Below are 21,070 nucleotides of genomic sequence, written 5' to 3'. Positions count from 1 at the left end.
AAATGGGCAGTTTCATACTGAGACGCCACAAAACATCTCCATTCCCCATTCACTACAGGAGGCCAGCTTAACAGTGTGCTCAGTTCCAGAGACTCGGGGACAAGACCTGAGGTCTCAGACTGGAGGATTAAACAGTTATGGTAATTTAGGTCACTAACCATAACTTTAAACCTAGGAATTAAGAAAAAAGTTATAAATTGCACTGTTCTTTCTTTCTTTTTGCTAAGGTGTTCCAATTATTTGCCTTTTTAAAACTGACTCTCTTCCCCAGTTTAATTCAGATATAATTAATATACATCAGTGTATACTTTTAAAGTGTACAACATAATGGTTTGACTTACATATATTGTGAAATGATTACCACAATAAGTTTAGTTAGCATCTGTCATCTCATATAGATACAATAAAAAGAGAAGGCACAGAAGAATTTTTTTATAATTGATAAGAATTGCATTTGTCTTTATGAGTTATTCTATTTACACTTGTGATAAATTACCTTCAAATACTGTTCAGAAAAAAAACTTGTTTACATCCTAATATGCTTAAGTCAATACTATCTAAATATATTATAATTCCAAATTATCTGTAAGTTCAGTTTGAAAGTATTAGAAACTTTACTTTTCATTTGAAAATCGTAATGTATTTTAGCTCTGTTTTCCATTTATGCACATTCTGTCAGGTGTGAATAACAATCCTGTAAGTATACAGACAAATTTGGGATATATTTTCACCTAAAGAATAATCATTTTGCAATATAAGGCATTTAGTAAGAAGGTATATTCTTTTAGATGAACCCTAAAGAAAGTAAAACTAGATTATCAAATATCCAATAAATTCATTTCTACACTAATTTTTATGGCAATATCTGTTAGCTCACATCTACTACAAAGAATATTTTCTCATATCCTTACAAGTGGAAGATTTCATCTACAATAGAGGAATGGCAACCCCTTGAAATATGAACATGTTTGTAGGGAAAATAGCCTATATAAAATATTTTCAGGTTAACTGAGGAGAATGTCCTGATGTGGCACACATATGAATACAAGAAGATACATCATCACATTTTAAAAAGGTGGGGTGAGGGGGATAGATTTTGGGATCTTTATAAGGTAGATTACTCTGTATTATGCAATACTGCTAACTAGCCATGTTGGCAAGAAACAACTTCCCACACAGACTTCCATGATTCCAAACAAGGAAATGAGTCGATGGGGAACTTTTCTTTAAGCACAGAACAGTAGCGGAGAAGTCAATTAATTACAGGTGCAAGTCATGAATCCATCTTGTTTACAGGGAATTGTGTTACTTGTGTAATTTTAAGGCAGCAAAATGAACATATTCACAAGGGGGAAGAAAGGACTTCTTCAATCATGGAAGATTTTGACCCATGGCTCCTGTAATATTATGAAATAGATGTAAATTATTAAGGACTTAAAACTGTGAAAAACACAAGGATCTAGTTTGACCTGTGTATATATATTAAACCCTGTGCTAGAAAATTATATAGTATATACATTTTCAAACACAGATGAATGACTAAAATATTCCCCAGTCAATCTTAGGTAAGGAGATATTTTATTCCAAAGGATTATTACCATAGAGACAATGCTCTAACTACAAAATCTGCAGATGTCTCAAAAGTGTGACACAAAAGAGCTTTTCTTTTATACCGAGGGGTAAACAGGGCTACAAAAAAATCCCGTATGGGGGACTGGATGAGTAGGTGGCACAACTCAGGGAATATTTTACCCTGAACGTACCCACTTCTGGGGGAAAAGTGGTATGGGAGCGAGGTAGTTCTGAATTACAGTGCTCAAGAGTGCCCCCAAATTCCAAGGCCATGAGGGCTGAGAGAAGCTAAGTAATGTTTGATGAAATCATGCTAAGAAGTATTCTTCCCATTAATGAGTGAGGACAATCACTGATAAGGCAAAGGATGGGGATTTGGAGGATCTGTATTTCGCTGGGTCCTAAGTAAACAAGGAGGCTCTCACAAGTCTTACCGAAATTAACAGGGAAGGCTTGGCTTTGCGAGTTCCTTGGCTCACTTGGTGTGAGTGGATGGGCATGTTTCAACTTTAAATGAAAGCTTTCAAAGCTTTTGTTTGCTTTTTCAAACCTTCTCTTCTCTCTGCTGCAAGAAAGGTACAGCCCAGATACACTGGAATTTTAATCCACTGGAATTTTACCCTGAATCCCAGAATCAAATTACAGAAAAAGCTAGAAGTGAATAATAAAAGATATAATATGAGGCAGAAACAAATGTTTGTTGTTATAAGCCAAGGGGAATTCAGGGATATCTGTTACCATAGAAAACCTCCAGAGAGCACTTTTAATAACGTTTCCCTTTTTTTCTCACCCACCTTCAACTCTCAAATTCAAGGTTACAGGTAGGAGCTCATTATCTCCAGTAATTATTCCACCTTTGAAATCTTGATTTAAGAATTCCTTTCCTAGGTTATTACCATCATTCCTTCTATTATATATTCACTCTTTCCATTAGAATATCCATTTATTTTTAATTCACCTACAAATATATTACTTTTCATTGTCTAACTCCTCTCAATGGACTATGTGTTCCCAGTTACAACATTTCCAACTAGCTCTTCATGATCAAGTATTTGTAAATAACCTCAAGTTACTTACCTTCTTACATGGTGCTGCCTTCATTTGAGTATGCAAGCCTCAGATCTGGATGAGCTCAGTTAATGGCTTAACTCTCTTTACAAACAGGAAGAGGAAGTTCACACTGTTGGCCAAAAAACCCAAGCAAACAAGAAAATGAAAGAGACTTCAGGCTTTCAGTGTTCTGTTGAATTGCTATCCTTTCTCCAAGGGTCCTGCGCTAGTGGCAAATTAGAAATGTTGATACATTGTTTCCATTTTCATTCAATTCAAAATACATTCCCATTTCCTTTTTAATTTCATCTTTGTCCCATGATTAGTCACAAGTAGGTCATTATTTTTCCAAATATTTGATTTTCCAGGGATTTTTCTGTTATTTATTTCTATTTTAATAACATTATGGTTATACAGATATTTTGTATAACTTGGATTCTTTTAAAATTTACCAAGACAAGAATGGTTTGTCTTGGTAAAGTACTACATGGACTTTGAAAGGCTGCATAAAATCCTCTTGCAAGGTGGAGTTTCTTATAAAGTTTTCTTCCTCCTGTGGAGGAAAAGACCCAGTGCTTCCTATTGTGTGTCCTTCCTCTGTCTCACACTGCCACCACACTCACAGACAATGCTTCACTTCTGACACTTCCAGTCAACAGATATGTAGACATTTTCTCCACAACGAACAATTGTATATGACACCAGCTGGGAGTCCTACAATTCAACTCAATTCTGACACTTTTCAGACATAGTATCAGATCCCACAAGACTGATCTCCCTCCCCCTCACCGCAACACACTTCAGTAGCCAGTGACAAGTCCAAGTTGTCACCTGTGCTTCTGACCAACTGGCTAGAGATTGGAGTTTCCAAACACCCCCCACCCCCAACTTTAAAGTTCATGAAAAAGGCTATATAAACAGCCAGTTTATATAGGATTGCTTCTTAAGTCCTAAAGAATAAAAAAGAAATTCTGACTAGAAGAAGTCTCCATATTTTAAATGTCTCCAATAGAAACTGGACATCATGCCCCATGAAGCCACACACTAGCTGTGGATATTCCTCCATCTTGTAGGCACGTTCCCATCCTGACAATTTTCTCCTATTTTTTCCCCACACAACTGCCCTTCCCCATTTGTATCTGCATGACACACTTTCAGTTAATGATTCTGCTTAAATATCACCTTATCCTATGGGCATTTCCTGAACATACTTTAAATTAGGGTCCCTTTCACTCTACCATTGTACACGTACACTTAATCACCATCATATTTTAATTATTGCTGATTTCCCCTTATATAATATAAGCTACTTGAAGATAGGCATGGATTCCCTGCTATACTGTCAATGATTAGAATCGTTCACTGACAGAATGAATGGATGCATTTTATCAGTGCAAAGAAGCTACTGCAATGCATAAATCCATAGATGAGTAGGCTGTGATCTATCAAAACTGCGATTATACTTGTGGCATCGATTTTTTTTGATACCCACATCTCTTTTACTGGTGGGGGGGGTGCTGGCAGTTGGCGGGAGAGGGGGCTCTCACTGCACAGCTTGTTCGCTGGCGCTGCTTCCTGAGTCCTGCGGCTCCATCACGTCCGGCAGCTGGGGCTGGCGGCAAAAGGGCTCCACGCACAGGGACTCCAGGGCTGCTTCTGCCCGGAAGGCGAGCCCCACGGTGGCTGGGACCTGCGGCCGTGCTGTCTGGCTGGTGAAGCCACACTCACCCACGGTCTTGCCGTCGTCCAGAAACTGGCCGTCCTTGTGCAGCCGCTGCTTGTCTGGCAGATGCCTGAGGATGCCCTGCACTCCTTGGCGTCAGTGAAGATGGCGCTCTCCCGGCGCCCACCGTGAGAAACACGCGCATCTCGGCGGTGCTGCCTCTGCCCTTCAATGCGCCTGCGTGCCGTGCTCCGCCCACTCCCGGCAGCCCATGCGCCGGCCCCCAGCGTGCCCCAGGGCGAAGGCCCTCTCTCCGCGCCCGGAGCTTACAAGCTAATGTTGTGAATATTTGTCATACATTCTCAGATGTATTTTGTTCACGCCTTGTGAATTTTAGGTCACACGTGCTAAACATTTCATCAATGAAAGGCTGTTTTCATAAAGTTTTTCTAAGCCACAAAACTTAAAGTTCAAGGTTCCCTCCCAGATGCTCCATTCTGCTCCCAACACAAAGTAATAATCTTGTCAGGTAGGATGGTTTCCTTTTGTGAGTGACAGGCCACCCGGAACACAGGTGAGAAGTAGGTTTATCATTCCCACCTGACAGGAAGTGCAGAGGGTGCAGTGTGGGCTGTGACGGGTCCTCTGCCCCGCCAGCTCCGTGAGCCTCCACTTAGTCTTCAGTGTCCTTACAGCAACACGGCTGCTGTGTGACTAAGAGCGCAGTGTGAGGGGGCAAAACCCTTCTCATTATTACGTTTTGTTTCCATGGTAACAATAATCCCAGGAGTTACCCCCAAATACTACTGGCTAATTGTATTAAATGGCCACCATAATTTTAATAAAAAATGGTAATTTTGAATTTCATATTCACACCTCAAAAACAGGTAAAGGGAAAAGACATTAGAGAAAACATTTGCAGAACAAATAAAAAATATCCCTTATTAATGATATTAAATGACAAAGTACTCAAGAATAACGTGAAGAGACAAATACCAGTTTACTTAATTCATCCCTAGAGTATACTATTTCATGTAATCCACTGCCGGTCTCCCAGTTGTTCCAAATGAAAGGTAGACTACTAACGCCCTTTCAGCTTTCTAACTTAAATTTATTCCCCTTCAGCTCTCTCTGAATCTAAACAAAAATATTTTCCAGTTTTGATATTGGTATTGATTCTAGCACCAGGGTCAGAAATGACAGAATCAATTTTGAGATCCTGTTCATTCATGCTATCCTACCTGAAAGTGGGAGATACACTAAAGGCTTATAGTTTGGGAATATTCTAGTATCACCTCTAAATGTATTTTAATAATAGGCTATAAGTTAATGGTAACAACTATTACAACTCAAGGATGTTCAAAATTGGGAAGCCAACATTAAGCTTTTCCCATATAAACACACACACACACACCGCCCACATTTTATCTACTCACCTATCAGTTGATATTTAGGTAGCTTGCACCTCTTGGCTATTAAAAATAATGGTACAATGAACAATGGTGTGCATGTATTTTTTCAAATTAGTATTATTAAGAAAATATCCAGATGTGCAACTGCTGAACCATAGGGCAGTTCTATTTTCAATTAAAAATTATTTATTTATTTGGGGGGTAGTTAATTAGGTGTATTTAGTTATTTTTAGTGGAGGTACTGTGTATTGAACCTGGGACCTTGTGCTACATGCTAAGTATGCACTCTACTACTGAGCTATACCCTCCTCCCCTATTTTTAATTTTTTGAGGTACCACTATATAGTTTTCCATAGTTGTTGCACCAATTTACAGTCCTACTAAAAGTGCATGAGAATTCCTCATCTTCACCATCACTTGTTATTTGTTGTCTTTTTGTTGACAGCCATTCCGACAGGTGTGAGGTGACATCTCATAGTGGATTTGGTCTGAATGTCCACGATGGCTAGTGATGTTGCGCATCATTTTACATACCTTTCAGCCATCTGTATGTCTTCTTTTTCCATGATGGAGTCTCTTAGCCTGGGTAAGGCTGGAATACTTGCACAAGTTTTGTGTCAATCATTACATTTTAAGGTTTCTTCCTACTATAAATTCTCTGATGATCCACACAGCTTGAGCTTTGAATAAAAGCACTGCCACATAAGTTAGGTGTATGTTTGTTTTCAGTATGTATTTTCTGATGCCTAGTAAGGCTTGCAAATTGGGTATAAGCTTTGCCACACTGAACACATTTGTAAGGTTTCTCTCCTGTATGGATTGTTTTATGTTGAGTAAGATATGAACGCATTGTAAAAGCTTTGCCACACTCATTACATATGTAAGGTTTCTCTCCTGAGTGAGTTCTCTCGTGACCCCAAAGTTGTGAATGCTGGATAAAAGTCTTATCACACTTTTTACATTTGTAAGATTTTTCTCCTGTATGAATTCTCTGATGTGCTATAAGGCTTGAACGTTGGGTAAATCCCTTGCCACACACATTACATTTGTGTGGCTTCTCTCCAGTATGAATTCTCTCATGACCCCAAAGTTGTGAATGTTCAATAAAAGCCTTTCCACACATGCTACATTTGTGTGGTTTCTCTCCGGTATGCATTTTCTGATGCCTAGTAAGGCGTGATAATTGGGTAAAAGCTTTGCCACACTGAACACATTTGTAAGGTTTCTCTCCAGTATGGATTGTCTCATGCTGAGTAAGATTTGATCGCATGGTAAAGGCTTTGCCACACTGAGCACATATATAAGGTTTCTCTCCAGTATGGATTTTTTTATGTTTGTTAAGGCTTGAACGTTCAGCAAAGACTTTACTGCATTCACTACATTTGTAAGGTTTCTCACCAGTATGCATTTTCTCATGACTCCAAAGGAGTGAATGTTGGATAAAGGCCTTACCACATTCCCGACATTTGTAAGGTTTCTCTCCAGTGTGCATTCTCTGATGATTTGCAAGGTGTGAATTTCGACTAAAGACTTTGCCACATACATCACATTTATATGGCTTCTCTCCTGTGTGCACTCTCTGATGTGTAGTGAGATTAGAACACTGGTTAAAGGCCTTGCCACACACATTGCATTTGTAAGGTTTCTGTCCAGAATGGATTCTCTTGTGATTCCTGAGGTTTGAGCTTTTGCTGAAAGCCTTCCCACAGGCATCACAGTTGTAGGATTTTTCTCTAGTGTGTGCTCTCCTGTCTTGTGCAGGTAACAAAGTGTTTTTCACACTAGCAGGAATTCTTTGCAGTGGTGAAACTGAGGAACCACTGTTGATTGACTTCTCAACTTGACTGTATTCATACATTTTCTCCTCAGTTGGGAGTCTCTGCAGTGCAGCCACGTGGGCCTGCAAACTTACTCCAATTCCACTTTCCAAACAATTTCTGTACGTGTTTCCCGCAATGCTTATGCTATGTTTCATTTTTAACAAATTTCTTATGAATGGTTTGTCATGCATGAAATACTCATATATATTAATACTTCTTACAGAAACACTCTGAGGAAAATTAACTAAGGATTTATCATCTTGATCTTCTCTATGACTGAGGCTTTTGTTATGGGTCAAAGGCACTTCTTTATAATTTCTTGCAGCGTAGCCCCATGTGCTCGCACCCTCATGTGTATTTTCCCAGACTTCCTTGAGGTCAAAATCCTTGATGCCATGGCTTTCTTTTCTGTCCAGTATCACCAGATGGTATAATTCTTCTTTATGAATGGCCTCTCTTGGTACTAATTCCTTGACTGCAAATCCAGCAGAAAGGCTTCCTGCTAAGTAAGTTGGAAAATAAACATTTTGTATTGAATTACAAAATTATACAAATAACAAATTAAAAAAGATGTTTTTAAACATCTGTATACCACAATAATAATTAATGAAATATTTAGTAACCCATGGTAGCTCCAGCAGGTACGTTAATAAGTAACTACAGTTACACAAAATAATAAGTCTCTGGCATTCTAAAGGATTCTTCCATAAGAACTGAAGAAAGAATTTACTTTCCAGAAGAAACATATAATAGGAAAAGTAAAAATCACTGAATTTTGATATATCAGGTTCAGGTAAATACAAAATAAAAATTAAGAATTAGGGAAAACTGTCTGAAATCTCTATTATGATTTAAAGCCTACAGTTCTATAATAGCCAAAATGGAGATCAACTCCTTAGCCATGAAGTATGATTTAACTATGCAGTTATATGGCCAAAAATATATATAGTGTATAGTGTGTGCTTTGAAAACTTGTTATCTAAGGTGAGTAAAAATACTAATCTGGAAAAAATTACAAAATGACAACATACAAGGTACACTGCAGGCACATGTAAATCTCATAAGAAACATGATCAAAAAATTGACATTATCTTATAAACTACAGGTAACTTCCTAGTCCTTACTATGTGCCATATAGTGTTTGAAGCCCTCTGGCAGCATTATTTTAATCATTTTTGATGTAAATTATTCAATTTTTCATATCAAAACAGAAGGCTCACAAGGCTTAAATACCTATCCCAAAGTGACTGAGAGCAAAATCCAGAGTCAGGGTGTGACCTGGGTGTGCATACACCCATGACACATCCATGAGCATTCACAAGCATTAAGCACCACTGTCCATCCGGGCAGTGCAGACTATGACAGGTCTCAATAAACATCAGAAGCCTACAAAGAAACGTTTCAAGAGAGATATAGAACCTGAGTTGTGTCACTGTTGTGTTACGTACAGTGTGGCTGTCTCACCATTCCCAGATAACAGTACACATCATCGTGTCCTGCACACGTTGATGTACACAGTCACCAGATCCTGCTGCTGATCTGAGCAAGCTATACTGTGCACAGTAGGGGTCTTTCCTTTTGCAGTGTGTACAGTGTGGGAAGGGGGCAAGTCCTGCCAAAAATGGGGAGCCTAGGGGCTCAAAATTAATATACTTCTGGGAGGTACCAGAATAGTTGGATCAATAAAAATCTGAGGGAAGGCTGGGACTGGGATTTAATAAAGCAAGAGTAATGGGCAATGTGGGAGCAGTGCTTGTACTTGCGAATCTATGAAAATCTGATTGTGCTACAGCAGTTAAGGGGCTGACCTTGGAAAAGAGAACTGGTTTAGCAAGAGGCATAATACTGACTCACTCTATGTAAACTATACCATGAGTATGAGCATACATGTCACTATACATTTGTCCAAGCCCATGGAATGTACAACAGCAAGAGTGAACTCTAATGTAAACATGTACTCGGAGGGGTTAGCTTGTGTCAATGCAGGTTCATCAGTGGTAACAAAAACACCCCTCTCGTGTGGGATGTTGATAATGGGGCAAGGTCTGCATGACTGGGGTAGAAAATACATGGGAAATCTCTGTAACTTCCATTCCGTTTTTCCGTGAATCTACAGCTGCTTAGAAAAAGTCTATTAGAGGGAAGCTGTATGTGTTAATAGTCAGTACTAAGTAATTAAAAAAACAGAGTAAAAGGAGTGACTTAGACTATCTTTTCAAAAATTTCTAGAGATTACGTAGGTTTTGGGGAAACAAATGTCAAGTAATAAACGCTCAAGAAAGACATCCTGTAAAATATAAAGATCAATATTCATTCCATGACTCCACAGCCCAAATTGTAGCTATACAACAAAGAACACTAAAAAGTTCATCAAAAATATGAATGAATGATAAAATAAAGAAAAAGGTCATTTATAACAATGAAATTTGCAAGATGAAAGTAAAAGTACCAGAGGTTTAAACAAATTACAGCAGACATAAAAAATGCTGGCATCAGAAGCTCCCTCAGCTTTGTTCAGCCAAGAAGAAACAAAATTACAGAGGGGTCTAGAACTGTATTATAAAAATCAGTCAACTGCCTGCCTGCTGAATGCTTAGATTATTTTAAGTACGCAAATATCTAGCTCTCTTCTAAAAACTACTGAATCAAAACCACAAGGGTAAAAATCAGAGAATGAGGTATTTTTAAAAATTTGCCGTAAGGCTTTCTACTACTGTTCCGTAAGCACAACTAATGAGCATGGATGCAGAACTTCTGAAGAAAGGGAAGTCAGAGTCTGAAATCATGTTATAAAGCCTTTCAGCCTTTCAATCTGAATCAAAACAACTTCAACCACTCTCTTAAGAACAGGGATTTGAAACTGTCACAGGCACGCCAGGGGCTTGCAAAAGACTCACAGGGAACATGCAAAGGTGGACAAGAGTAGTTACCGACTTCCGGAGGGACGTTCTCCTCACCCAGGGAGAGCAGGTTCCTGCAGGTCTCCAACATCACGTCCCTGTACAAGGCCCTCTGGGCAGGGACCAGGCACTCCCACTCCTCCTGGGAGAACTCGATGGCCACATCCTTGAGTGTAAATAGTCCCTGAAAACAAAGTGCATTTCATAACGTGGGCAAGGAGAGAGTTCTGAGTTTGACACAAACTTACATAAACTGATGTGTATAAGGGTTGACTGGGCTGCAGTGAATGTTCTGGTTGATCCATAAGATAATTCTGAGCAAGTTATATTTCTCTAATTCTTTTTAACTGAGGTAAGATTCATGTTAACATAAAGTTAGCTATTTTAAGGTACCATTCAGTGGCATTTAGTACTTTCACAATACTGCACAGCATCAACTCTAGTTCAAAAACATTTTTAACATCACTGAAGGAAATCCACCCATTATGCAGTCACTTCCCATTCCCCTTTGCGCCCAGTCCCTGGACACCACTAGTGCTTACTGTCATTACGCATTTACCGACTTGTGATATTTTCATATAAATGGAACAGTACAAGATGTGAGCTTTTCGGTATGGTTTCTTTCACTGAGTGTTTCTGGTTCACCCATGATGTGGCACTTATCAGTACTGCATTCCTTTTTTATGGCTGAATCACATTCTGTCTGGTTGTTCCACCCACTACTAAAAGGAGAGTACTGAGGTCTCCAACTACTGAGAGTTGAACTGTCCATCTCTCCTCAGTTTTTGCTTCAAAATACTTGGGGCTTAGTTGTTATGTGCTTATTGCTTTTGGCTGTTTCATCTGATTGACGGATTAATCAACTGGATCAACTGATGTATATGTCCTTAAAAATCTCTGGTAACCATTTTATGATTTAAAGTTTATTCAATCTGGGATGAGTATAGCTAGGACTGGTTACTATTTCCATGGAATATCTTTTTCTATCCTTTCATTTCTACTTGAGTATTTCATTTCATTTCATCCCTATTTGAGTATCGTAAAGTGTTTTGTAGAAAGATTCAGTAAAATCTTAAAAAAAAAACTTGCAGTTGATGCCTTTTAATGTAAAGTTTAACCTATTTACATTTAAGTAACTCTAAACAAGGGAAGAATTACTTCTGCCATTTAGCTATTCAATTTCTAAATGTCTAATATTTTCTTTGTTTTGTAATTCCACCCTTGCTTCCTTCTGTGTATGTCTCTGTGCATAACAGTCAGATTCCCTTCATATTTACTTTTCTGTATATTTTAAAATTATTTTCTTAGTGGTTACCTTGGGAATTACAGTTTACATATTAAACTGATATTATCTGTGTTCCAGCTGATATCACTTAGCTTTAACAGCATACAACTGCTCCTATACTGCCCCCTTATATTATTGTCAAAAATTATTTCTTTATACATTTTGCATTCAATAACAGATTTATGATGACTTTTACACATCTGCCTCAAGCCACAAAGGAAAAAATGAGTTAAAAACTAAAAATACAGTAATACTGTCTTTTATATATGCCTATCTAGTTACATTCCCACAGTTCTTTATTTGCCCCTGCGGCTTTGAGGTACTGCTAATAACCTTTCATTTCAGCCTGAAGATCTCCATTTAGAATTTCAAGTAGGATAAGTGAGGCAGTGTGAAGTCCTTCAGGTTTTGTTTACATAGCTGTCATAGGTGTCTCTAAATTTCATTACCAATTTTAAGGCATAGTTTCCCCGATAATGAATTCCTGGTAGTTTTTTTTTTTTTTTTTTTAATCTTTCAAACTTTAAGTATATCGTCAGACTCCTTTCTGGCCTCCACAGTTTCTGATGAGAAACAGGCTGTTAATCTTCTTGAGGACCCTGTACACGAGAAGTTGTTTGTTTCACTGCTTTTCCCACTCTCTTCTTGTCTTTGTCGTTGGTTATATGTCTTGGCCAGGCTCTGTGTTTATCACATCTGAAGTCTGTTGAGTTTCTTAGATTTGTAGCTTCATGTTCTGAATAAATTTGTGAGGCTTTCTGCTCTTCCTTCTTCAAATATTCTTTCTGCCCTTTCTCCTTTCTTTCTGGGTCTCCTATTATGTGTATATTGGTATTTTTGATAGTGTCCCAAATATTTCCTAGTTTCTGTTCATTCTTCTTTTTTTCTACTCTTCTTCCGCTCAGACTGGATAATTCCAATTAACGTATGTTAAGTTCACTGACTCTTTATTCTGATTGTCAATCTGCTGTCGAAACCCTGTAATGAATTTTCAAATTCAGTTATGGCACTTTCTGGCTCCAGAATTTCTATTTCTTCTCTTTTGTGTTAACATCTATCTCTTTACTGGTATTTTCCATTTGTTGAAACATTGTTCTCTGACTTTCCTTTAGTCTTTGTCCATGGTTTCCTGTAGCTCTCTCAGTACATTTAAGACAGTTGATTTATAATCTTTACTTAGTACTTGTAATGCCAATTCTTCTGAAACAGCATCATTAATGCAGTAATCGTGCTCAGGTTGCCCGTTCTGGAGAAATCCTTAGACACCTATACTGAAGTTGGCCTAATGAAAAGTAGCCACTATGTCATTTTTTATAACAGTAAAAAATGTGAAAAACCCCTGTTTGAGAGCATTGAGAGAATGCTCCAATGAGGATCTAAAGAACAGTCATCTCTACATTTACTAATATGAAAATTCCAATACATATGGCATGTAAATATTTAAATTTACAGAATAAAGTATCATAACAAAACATTTACTGAAAAACATGTTCTAAAATCACATTTCAATGTATAAATGTATTTTAAATATCAATCATATGTGGTATCTCAAAAAAAACGGACACTGTGAACTCATCTACAAAACAGAAACAGACTCGCAGACTTAGTAAGCAATCTTATGGTTACAGGGGAAAGAGGGTGGGAGGGGATAAATTTGGGAGTTTGAGATTTGCAAATGTTAGCCACTATATATAAAAATAGATTTTAAGAAAAGTTTCTTTTGTATAGCATGGGGAACTATGTTCAATACCTTGTAACAAACTTTAATGGAAAAAAAATGAAAATGAATATATGTATGTATATGCATGACTGGGATATTTTACTGTACACCAGATATAGGATATAGACACAATGTAACTGGCTGAACTTCAATTTAAAAAAATGCCTTTTAATAGATTTGTGCTGAGAACTAACAGTTGTTCCTGGTGGAGACAGTAAGTGACGGTGGAAGACAGGGAAGGGGATATTTTACTTATTTTCTAAACTGCATCACTGGGTGGAGCTGAACACAAATACACATACACAAGAAGGTCAGTACAAAACATGTAACACTGAACAACAATGAGTAGAATCAGAATGTGGCTCCAGGCTCTCTGACAGCAGAAAGTTATGCTCCTGTGTCCTGGCTAAATTATAACCATTTTTATCGAAAACCATCTGCTGCATGAGAATCCCTATGTGAACACCTGGGTCTCTGTGAGATGGATGTGGCGTGAATAATTTAAAGGACCCTTCCTGTTAGACAATTAAGTTGAGTCTACTTTTAAAAACTAATTAGGTAATAAAACTCTCTATACCTTATTTCTATTTTGGACCTTCCCACTTCATTTTTGAGTACTGATATTTTAGAGTCAGAAATATAATGATTCACTTCTTTTTTAAAAAAAAATTGTTTAAAAGATTTTTATGGGGGGAGGTAATTAAGTTTTTCTCTCTCTCTCTCTTTCCTTCCTCCCTCCCTCACTCCCTCTCGCTCTCTCTTTCTCTTTTCTTTCTTTCTTCCTTCCTCTCTCCCTCCCTCCCTCTTTCTTTCCTTCGTTCTTTCTTTCTTAACAGAGGAACGGGGTACTGAGCCCAGGATCTCGTACATGCTAGGAATGCCCTCTACCACTGTGCTACTCCCTCCCCTCAATGATTCACTTCTTTAACTTCCAATGCATTGATAAAATGTGATGAGGCAAGTTTCTCTATATCAGTTTCCCTTTCCAGACCTCCTCTGATATTTGCGCACATTAACACATCACTTACATGTGTAGTCTCTGTGATCCTGGTTTCTACAGAGCTGACAGAGCATTCTCTCAACAGTCCTCACTGCCCTACCTCACTGACACCACAGAACCTACTCCCCGGCATCTCCAATCCGTGTCTGAGTATAAAACCCTCCACAGGATGATCACCTAAAAGGGGACTCTTCCCAAGTTCCATGTCACTGGGTCACCGTGAGGTAGAATCGGCAGGGAGATGAGAGGAGATTGAGGGAAGGCCCTGTGTGAGAGTAAATATTTTAGACAGGAAACTTCAGAGACTGAGAAATGTAACAAGTCCAAAATGAGCCGTTTTAGGAAGGAGAGAACAGAACAGTCAATGAAGAGTATGCCTTCTACCTGCGAAAACGCCATTCCTTCTTTCCTTCCACTTCCTCTGAGCTTCTTCCTCAGGTAAGATTATTCTGTGCGATAAAAATATGTTGTTTAATGCTTAGAATCAACACGCCTCCTTCCCCTGCCACAAGTATACACACAGGGAGAACCTTATGACAGTTCACTATCCAAAATGCGACAATGACTTATTAGCACCTTGCTTTTAGCCTCTCAATGACCTCTTCATGTCCACAGGAGCAAATAAAGCTCCTTAGGAGAGACTCTGTCATAAGTCCCCTTGTGACATGACCCTCGCTTTTGCCTCCAGCTGCATTCCTTTCACTCTCTGCTTCATACTTCGCATCCAAGCAACATTAAAAGGTGCTAATAGTCTCTTCACACCACTAACACACTTACTTTCTTCATTTTGGAATGCTGCTTCTCGTTTATTAGCTGGTGAACTAGTACAAACTATTTAAAATTCAACTTGAATAATAAAAATAAACTAAACTAAAATGGCTGTAAGAGTTGCCTCTCCCAATCCTCTTCCCTTAAATGGTCCAACTTTATCCCATCCAGATAGAATTATTCACCTCTGTAGTTTACACCTGCTTCTATTACTTCACAAGATATGTTTTAAAATACACACATATCCATTTTCCTTAAAAGAATGCAAGCTCTGTGTAAAAGGAAACACATCTTCCATTCTGGTAGTTTGCACTCCATTCCATACGCTGGCAACGATCTCCTGAGTTCTCTTCTGAACATAATTTGAAAGCCTTCCTTATAGTAACTTGACTTCCTTGCTTGGCTTACCCAGCTCCCCATCAGAAGTAGGGTCCACTATCAGTCCACTCGAAACAATAGGTTTGAGGGGAAAGACTCAGTCATGTAACACTTGAGAAATATGTAACTCTCAAGGAAATCTGAAATATTTGCACGTTTCAATGTCTTATTAGGAACAGGCTGTTGAGAGTGAATGAACAGCATAAGTGCAGAAGCAGAGGTAAGCAAACACTAGTTGGCTGACGTCACTGTGCTTACAGTAATATTACTTTCACAGCAATATCCTTTTATTATGAATGTCATTTTACTAATTTGCTACTGGATCACTAGTGCTAAAATCTGTCTATATACCAGAAGGTACAAACTGGCTCCCAACATACTCACTGGTGCAACTTGCAGCAGTATTTAAAAGGTGGATTTGATGCCAGTTGTGGGACTGGAACCAGGTCCTTAAATATGTGGACATAATACCAAAGGAGCGAGGACAGTCAATATTGATGAGGTCTTTTCTAACCTCAACAAGGAGCCTTCTTAGCCTCCTCACTATAATCAGAGTAGGAAGTTTTCTCGGTTTGACTGCAGCACCTATCCACTCATACTCTGGTTGACACACTGATTAGTATGAACACATACAACAACACATCAAACATTACACGTTTCCACAAAAACAAGGCCTAACCTTTTCTTCATAATCTCTGCCTTCAGTAAAACATACCCTGCATTGTTTTACGACAAACATCACAAACCAATAAATGTGTTTTTTGCACTCAGTTATGATGCTCCAATGCTTATGTGAAGACTATAATTCAACAGTTATTCAAAAAGTTGTCTCAGGTCCTTTGGCTCAGTTCTGGTCTCTCATACAGCATTCTACTTTGTCAAAGGTTCCTCCTAAAATTTGGCCTAAATTCCAAACCATAATATTCTACCGAAGAGATGGAGGACAATCATCTGCTTTTATGCTGTTGGTATCCAATGCTGTATTTACAGCAGTGCATTCTAAAATTACATTAGTTTTTTCCCCCCTCTTACGTTGAAGTATTGTTGATGTACAAATACTAGGTTACTTCTGGGCATACTACATAGCGATTTGATGTTTGCAAACATTACAAGCAAGACAAGTCAAAAAGAAAAGAAGAAAAAAGATTTGGCCCATGATGCAGAAATTGAGAAAGACAAGCTCAGAGAGCAGCATGCCTCTTTCTTTGAGCTTATGCTCCTGCCTCTTTCTTAGCGGTCTGCATTATCGCTGGAGGACTGGGGCACATTTCAAATTCTAACTGGGCACCCATCCCAGAAAACTGCCAAATGCAAAAACAAGACCAATTCTGAAGATCATTTCAGGGGTCCCAGTTGCACAGACTCAGAAAACCTGGTCTGCTTTAACTTCTCCATGTTACAGGTGGCATATCAGACTCACAGGGCAAGTAATTTTGCCAAGTTTACCTTGAAGAAGTCTGAGGATGGGTGAGCAGAGCTGGGTGTAACTGGAGGCCCTGCTAGGTTTAAGTAGAAAAGGTTTGTCCTAATTCCAGATTATCTTTCATACTCCTGAGCAAGAGAGGCTTCTTGTTTGATGGTTTAATCAAACCCAAACATTTAATTCCTCTCCTCCAGAAAAAAAAAATAGAATAAAAAATATGAAATTATAAAGTTATTACTCCAGGAAAATATGAAAGAGGGTCACATGTCAAGATAAGCTCTGAGCAATCTCTTCATTGTAAACACACGGGCTCTGTTGGAACAAAGTTCCACATCAATCCAGCCCATCCTTCAACATCTGCACAGAAAGGACAGAGGAGACTTGAGGGGAACATCATCTTAGCTGGAGACTTCAGTTCAGAGCCCACTGATTTAGCAGATAACTTAAGGGAAGAAAGAAGCAGTTGAATACTAAACTAACTGGTTAAATAAGGTCTTGAATGTTAAAAGATCACAACATCCTTATCACATGCATAGTGAAGTGCTGTAAAGCTATTTGCCAGACAGCAAAGAATAGTTCCAATACAGGATACAGTAGAAAGTATATAAGCCTCATAATCTAAACAATAAAATTTAGAGGAAGAATAATTTGGAAATTTAAGAACTATCCAATGAGTTCTGAGATTGAAGTTAGAACAAGTGTGAGGATACATCAAATTTAGAAAAGACAGACAGGAACCGCAGAAGAACGGGGGAGAGGGGAACAGAACCGTTAATAATGGCCGTTTTAAAAAGCACCATGCAGTGAAAGAAATTCTTCTTCCATTTATTTTTAAAGGTAAGAGGAGGAACTGGAATTGACTGAGCTAAATCTCTGCACTCTGGATGAACAGGGATTGCAAGTGGAATTATCAATGATGTAATCATCTGGTTTTTGCAACTCTCATCTTTTCTGCATTATTTAAACAAGTCAACAAACTTGACATTAATTAGGTTATAGAGCCGCAAGTTAGTACTTTAGAACTTAATATTCCACATCCAATCCACTCAATACTCACCTGAGTGTGGGTCCTCTGTTTTCTCCACCACTATGTACTCTGTTCTCTGTATATGTCTCTGTTTCTTCTCCTTTTGTTCATTTCTGTGTTTGCCTCTTCTTTTTTCTACACATCATTCTGTTTCCCTCCCTCTCTATTCTTCCTCCTACAAACTGGCCCCATTCTGTTAGTATCTGTTTCAATCCTCGTGGGTCTTTCTCCCCAGACTTTCTGATGCCTCACTAAACGGCATCTATTTCTGCCTCTCGGTTCCCTCTCTGCTCTCTTCAGAGGTGAAGGGCGCACACCCAACTCCTGAGGGAAAACTCTGCACAACGGAACTGGGCGGAGGTGGCGGGAAAAGGGCTGGGGAAGTCGGAAGTCAGAGAAAGGTTTGAGAAGGGGAGGAAGGGCAGCCCAGAGCAGGAAAACATCGCTGCAGGAGGTCAACGTCTATAAGCACCGCAGGCAGAAAGTTGGGGCCGGTGCCTGCCTCACCGCGGGTTTACCCGGACTCGGACTCAGACTCCAGGGACCGAACTGAGTCTTCTGGCGAAGCCACGAGAGGCGGAAGGGACGGACTCAGAGCGAGAGCGACGAGCGCGTTCAGGGGATTTTAACTTACCGGGAGACCCCCGGAACCCGCGCGTGGAGAAGCGTGGCCTGAAGCCCGCACAGCGTAGTCACCAGAAAAACCGACACCCACCCGCCCGAGTGCATCCGTTGCTCCGCGGGACCCGCTTCCGGGTCTGCAGGTGCGTGCGCGCACGCGCACCAGGGCGGCTCAGGGGCGGGCCTGGGGGCGGGGCTCGGACGTTCGGTGGGTGGAGACGGCGAAGAGGGTGGGGCTCAGCCTGCGGGCGCCGCCTCTGGCCCTCAGACCCTCCGTGGAAGTTTCTGGTCGGTTCCCCTTCACTCCCGGCAGGCTGTGCTTCTCTTGGATTCTTTGGACGTGTCCAGTAGCCCTTTGGCGCCAGGCTCGGTACGGAATTAGAGATGCGCGGCCGCTTATGCCGGAAGCGGGGAGTTGAGAACGGTTTACGTGAAAGCTGCCGGGCGAGCGGACGAAGCAGCGGATCGTCTGAGCGGCGAGGCGGCGGCAGCGCCGGGGACCTGGGGCCGGAGTTGTGGGCGGTGCTTGGACCCCGGACCTTCTGGGACCCCAGGCCGTTACAGCTTCTTACTTAATTAAGCGAAAGCCGGAGGTTTAGAGTAAGTGATGGAAACTGGAGTGTGACAGGAAATGCAACGCTGTGCCAGTACGGGATGTGCAAATTTATGCCAACTTCCCACCAGAGCATAATTTTCACTTCTGTTCCACATTCACTTGGAGGCGTCAAAAATCACAAACCTGTCATTGGCTGAGGAGACTATGAGCAAGGAGTTGGCTACTAGTCAAGAGGTTAAGAAAAAAAGTTTTAGGAAGGAATTCAACCATATTTTAGTTTTTTACGGTATAGATTCCACCCCCACCCCCCACTTTGACCTGTACCTTGCTGTCGGCTTTGAGGAAGAGGGTCGAGACCAGGTGCCCCGTGTGGGCCGGGCTGCCAGCTGGGATGGTGTAGGTGCACCAGTCAGAGCCCCAGGCTGCTCGCGTTCTGCTGCTTCTTCACGCGTATCCCTCACAGACCCCTGATCATGTTCAGATGCAGAGCTGGTTGGAGACAGAGACGTGGGTAGTTTTCTAATCTACGTCCTCAGCCTTCTTCCCCAGAGTAACCAAGCGCAGTGCACGCGCTTTTCAGGAACAGAGCCCCCTGGTTGTGTGCCACTGAAACAGCCACGGGGACTCATTTTCTAGGTGTGGGACCCCAGGGCTGGGGCAACCAGTATGTGGCTCAAACCCTTCACCCCCCAGGGAGGATCTGTGAGCCTGTGATATGCCCCTCCTTCTCTGTGTCCCATGCTAGGGGTGTGAGTCCAAACCCGATCCCTTCCCCTACTTTCTAACTACCTCTGTGTAGATCTTCACATCCTTTGTTGTAGAAAAGCCTTTCCACCAGCCTCCAGTTTGTTTTCAGTGAGAATTAGTTGCTCCACGTGTAGATGTAATGTTTGTGTGTTCGTGGGGGAAGGTGAGTTCAGCATTTTCCTACTCTGCCATCTTGATCTTCCTCTACTCTTTGTCTTTTTAATTTCGCTATGCAGGAAAAATATCTACATATGGCATCACAAATTCCTGGCTTATTAGGCAATACAGGCAGTAACTAATATGCCTGTGCCATATACTGGTATTACCCTCCATCCCCAAGATGAGTCCTGCTGTGAGGTATGGACCACGAACAACAAAATGGAGTCACTTATGTCAAAGGTATCAAAAACGGAGTTAAGAGGCAATTAAGAAAGTCGAAGGTCATACATCCATACTCAGATGCAGCATAAACTCACTCAACTGACTACCAGCCCCCTGGAATTCATTTGCTTCCCTCCCTGAAAACTCGCAGCTTAGCAACCAATCAACTGCTCGCAAGTACCTGGCACCAATCATAATTCGACAAAATAACCTGTGTACCTTGTCTGGGATGTCTTTGTTGTCTTTATAAACCTCTGATTTGTAACCTTCTGCATTTCTTGGCCCATACAGGCGAGTAACAAAAGCCACTCTCTTTTCTCCTCCTTAACCCCAAATTTCTGTCTCTTCCAGCATCGTCACATCAGGGGAGGGAACAGATAGACAGCATCTACTTTGTTGCTATGGGACCGTTTCAGTAGCATCACTATTCTCTTGTTTTGACAGATGTTTATTGATGCGACTTTCTCTCATGAGAATTTTGGGGTTTAGTGATATATCGGTAGTGCTCAAAAGTTTTGTTTTTGAACATTCTATAAAGTTTTGTGAAACTCTGTGACCTTGTTTAAGGTGGAATTTAAAATTTTAATCTAAATAATGAATTCTGTAAATGGTACAATTTTCAGAATATCTTAAATTTTTACCCATAAAAATAAAAAAAAAATTCCTACTCAAGAACACGATGCGATCTATTTGTCTACTTCTTTGTATTTCAATCATTTTCTATGATTCTTCTTATATATACTTCAC

At 40.1% G+C, this 21,070-nt stretch overlaps 1 protein-coding gene across 2 annotated transcripts; it reads right to left on the bottom strand.

Annotated features, from left to right (window-relative positions):
• Positions 1 to 3,108: 3,108 nt before the first annotated feature.
• On the bottom strand, positions 3,109 to 18,773 carry LOC102509100 (zinc finger protein 677). 2 transcript variants are annotated; one of them, XM_014559725.2, is made up of 4 exons: positions 18,049 to 18,773; positions 14,807 to 14,871; positions 10,448 to 10,601; positions 3,109 to 8,019 (listed from the first exon to the last, which is right to left on the bottom strand). In XM_014559725.2, exons 2-4 carry the CDS (start codon positions 14,819 to 14,821, stop codon positions 6,329 to 6,331), a joined length of 1,860 nt encoding a protein of 619 aa, XP_014415211.1. In that variant the 5' UTR covers positions 14,822 to 14,871; positions 18,049 to 18,773; the 3' UTR covers positions 3,109 to 6,328. The 2 variants fall into 2 exon arrangements, with proteins under 2 accessions (XP_014415211.1, XP_006185270.1); XM_006185208.3 differs by having other exon boundaries at positions 3,109 to 8,016.
• Between the last annotated feature and the right edge of the window lie 2,297 nt (positions 18,774 to 21,070).

Source organism: Camelus ferus, chromosome 9 (assembly GCF_009834535.1).
Source record: "Camelus ferus isolate YT-003-E chromosome 9, BCGSAC_Cfer_1.0, whole genome shotgun sequence".
In the NCBI taxonomy this organism is placed as follows: domain Eukaryota; kingdom Metazoa; phylum Chordata; class Mammalia; order Artiodactyla; family Camelidae; genus Camelus; species Camelus ferus.
This window is presented reverse-complemented; position numbering and strand designations above follow the sequence as displayed.

What these genes read in the sequence shown, in the direction of transcription:
- LOC102509100 (XM_014559725.2), bottom strand. An exon ending in GAACGTCCCTCCGGAAGTCG is followed by an intron (nt 8,020 to 10,447) that starts GTAACTACTCTT and finishes CAACTTACTTAG; the next exon opens with CAGGAAGCCTTTCTGCTGGA.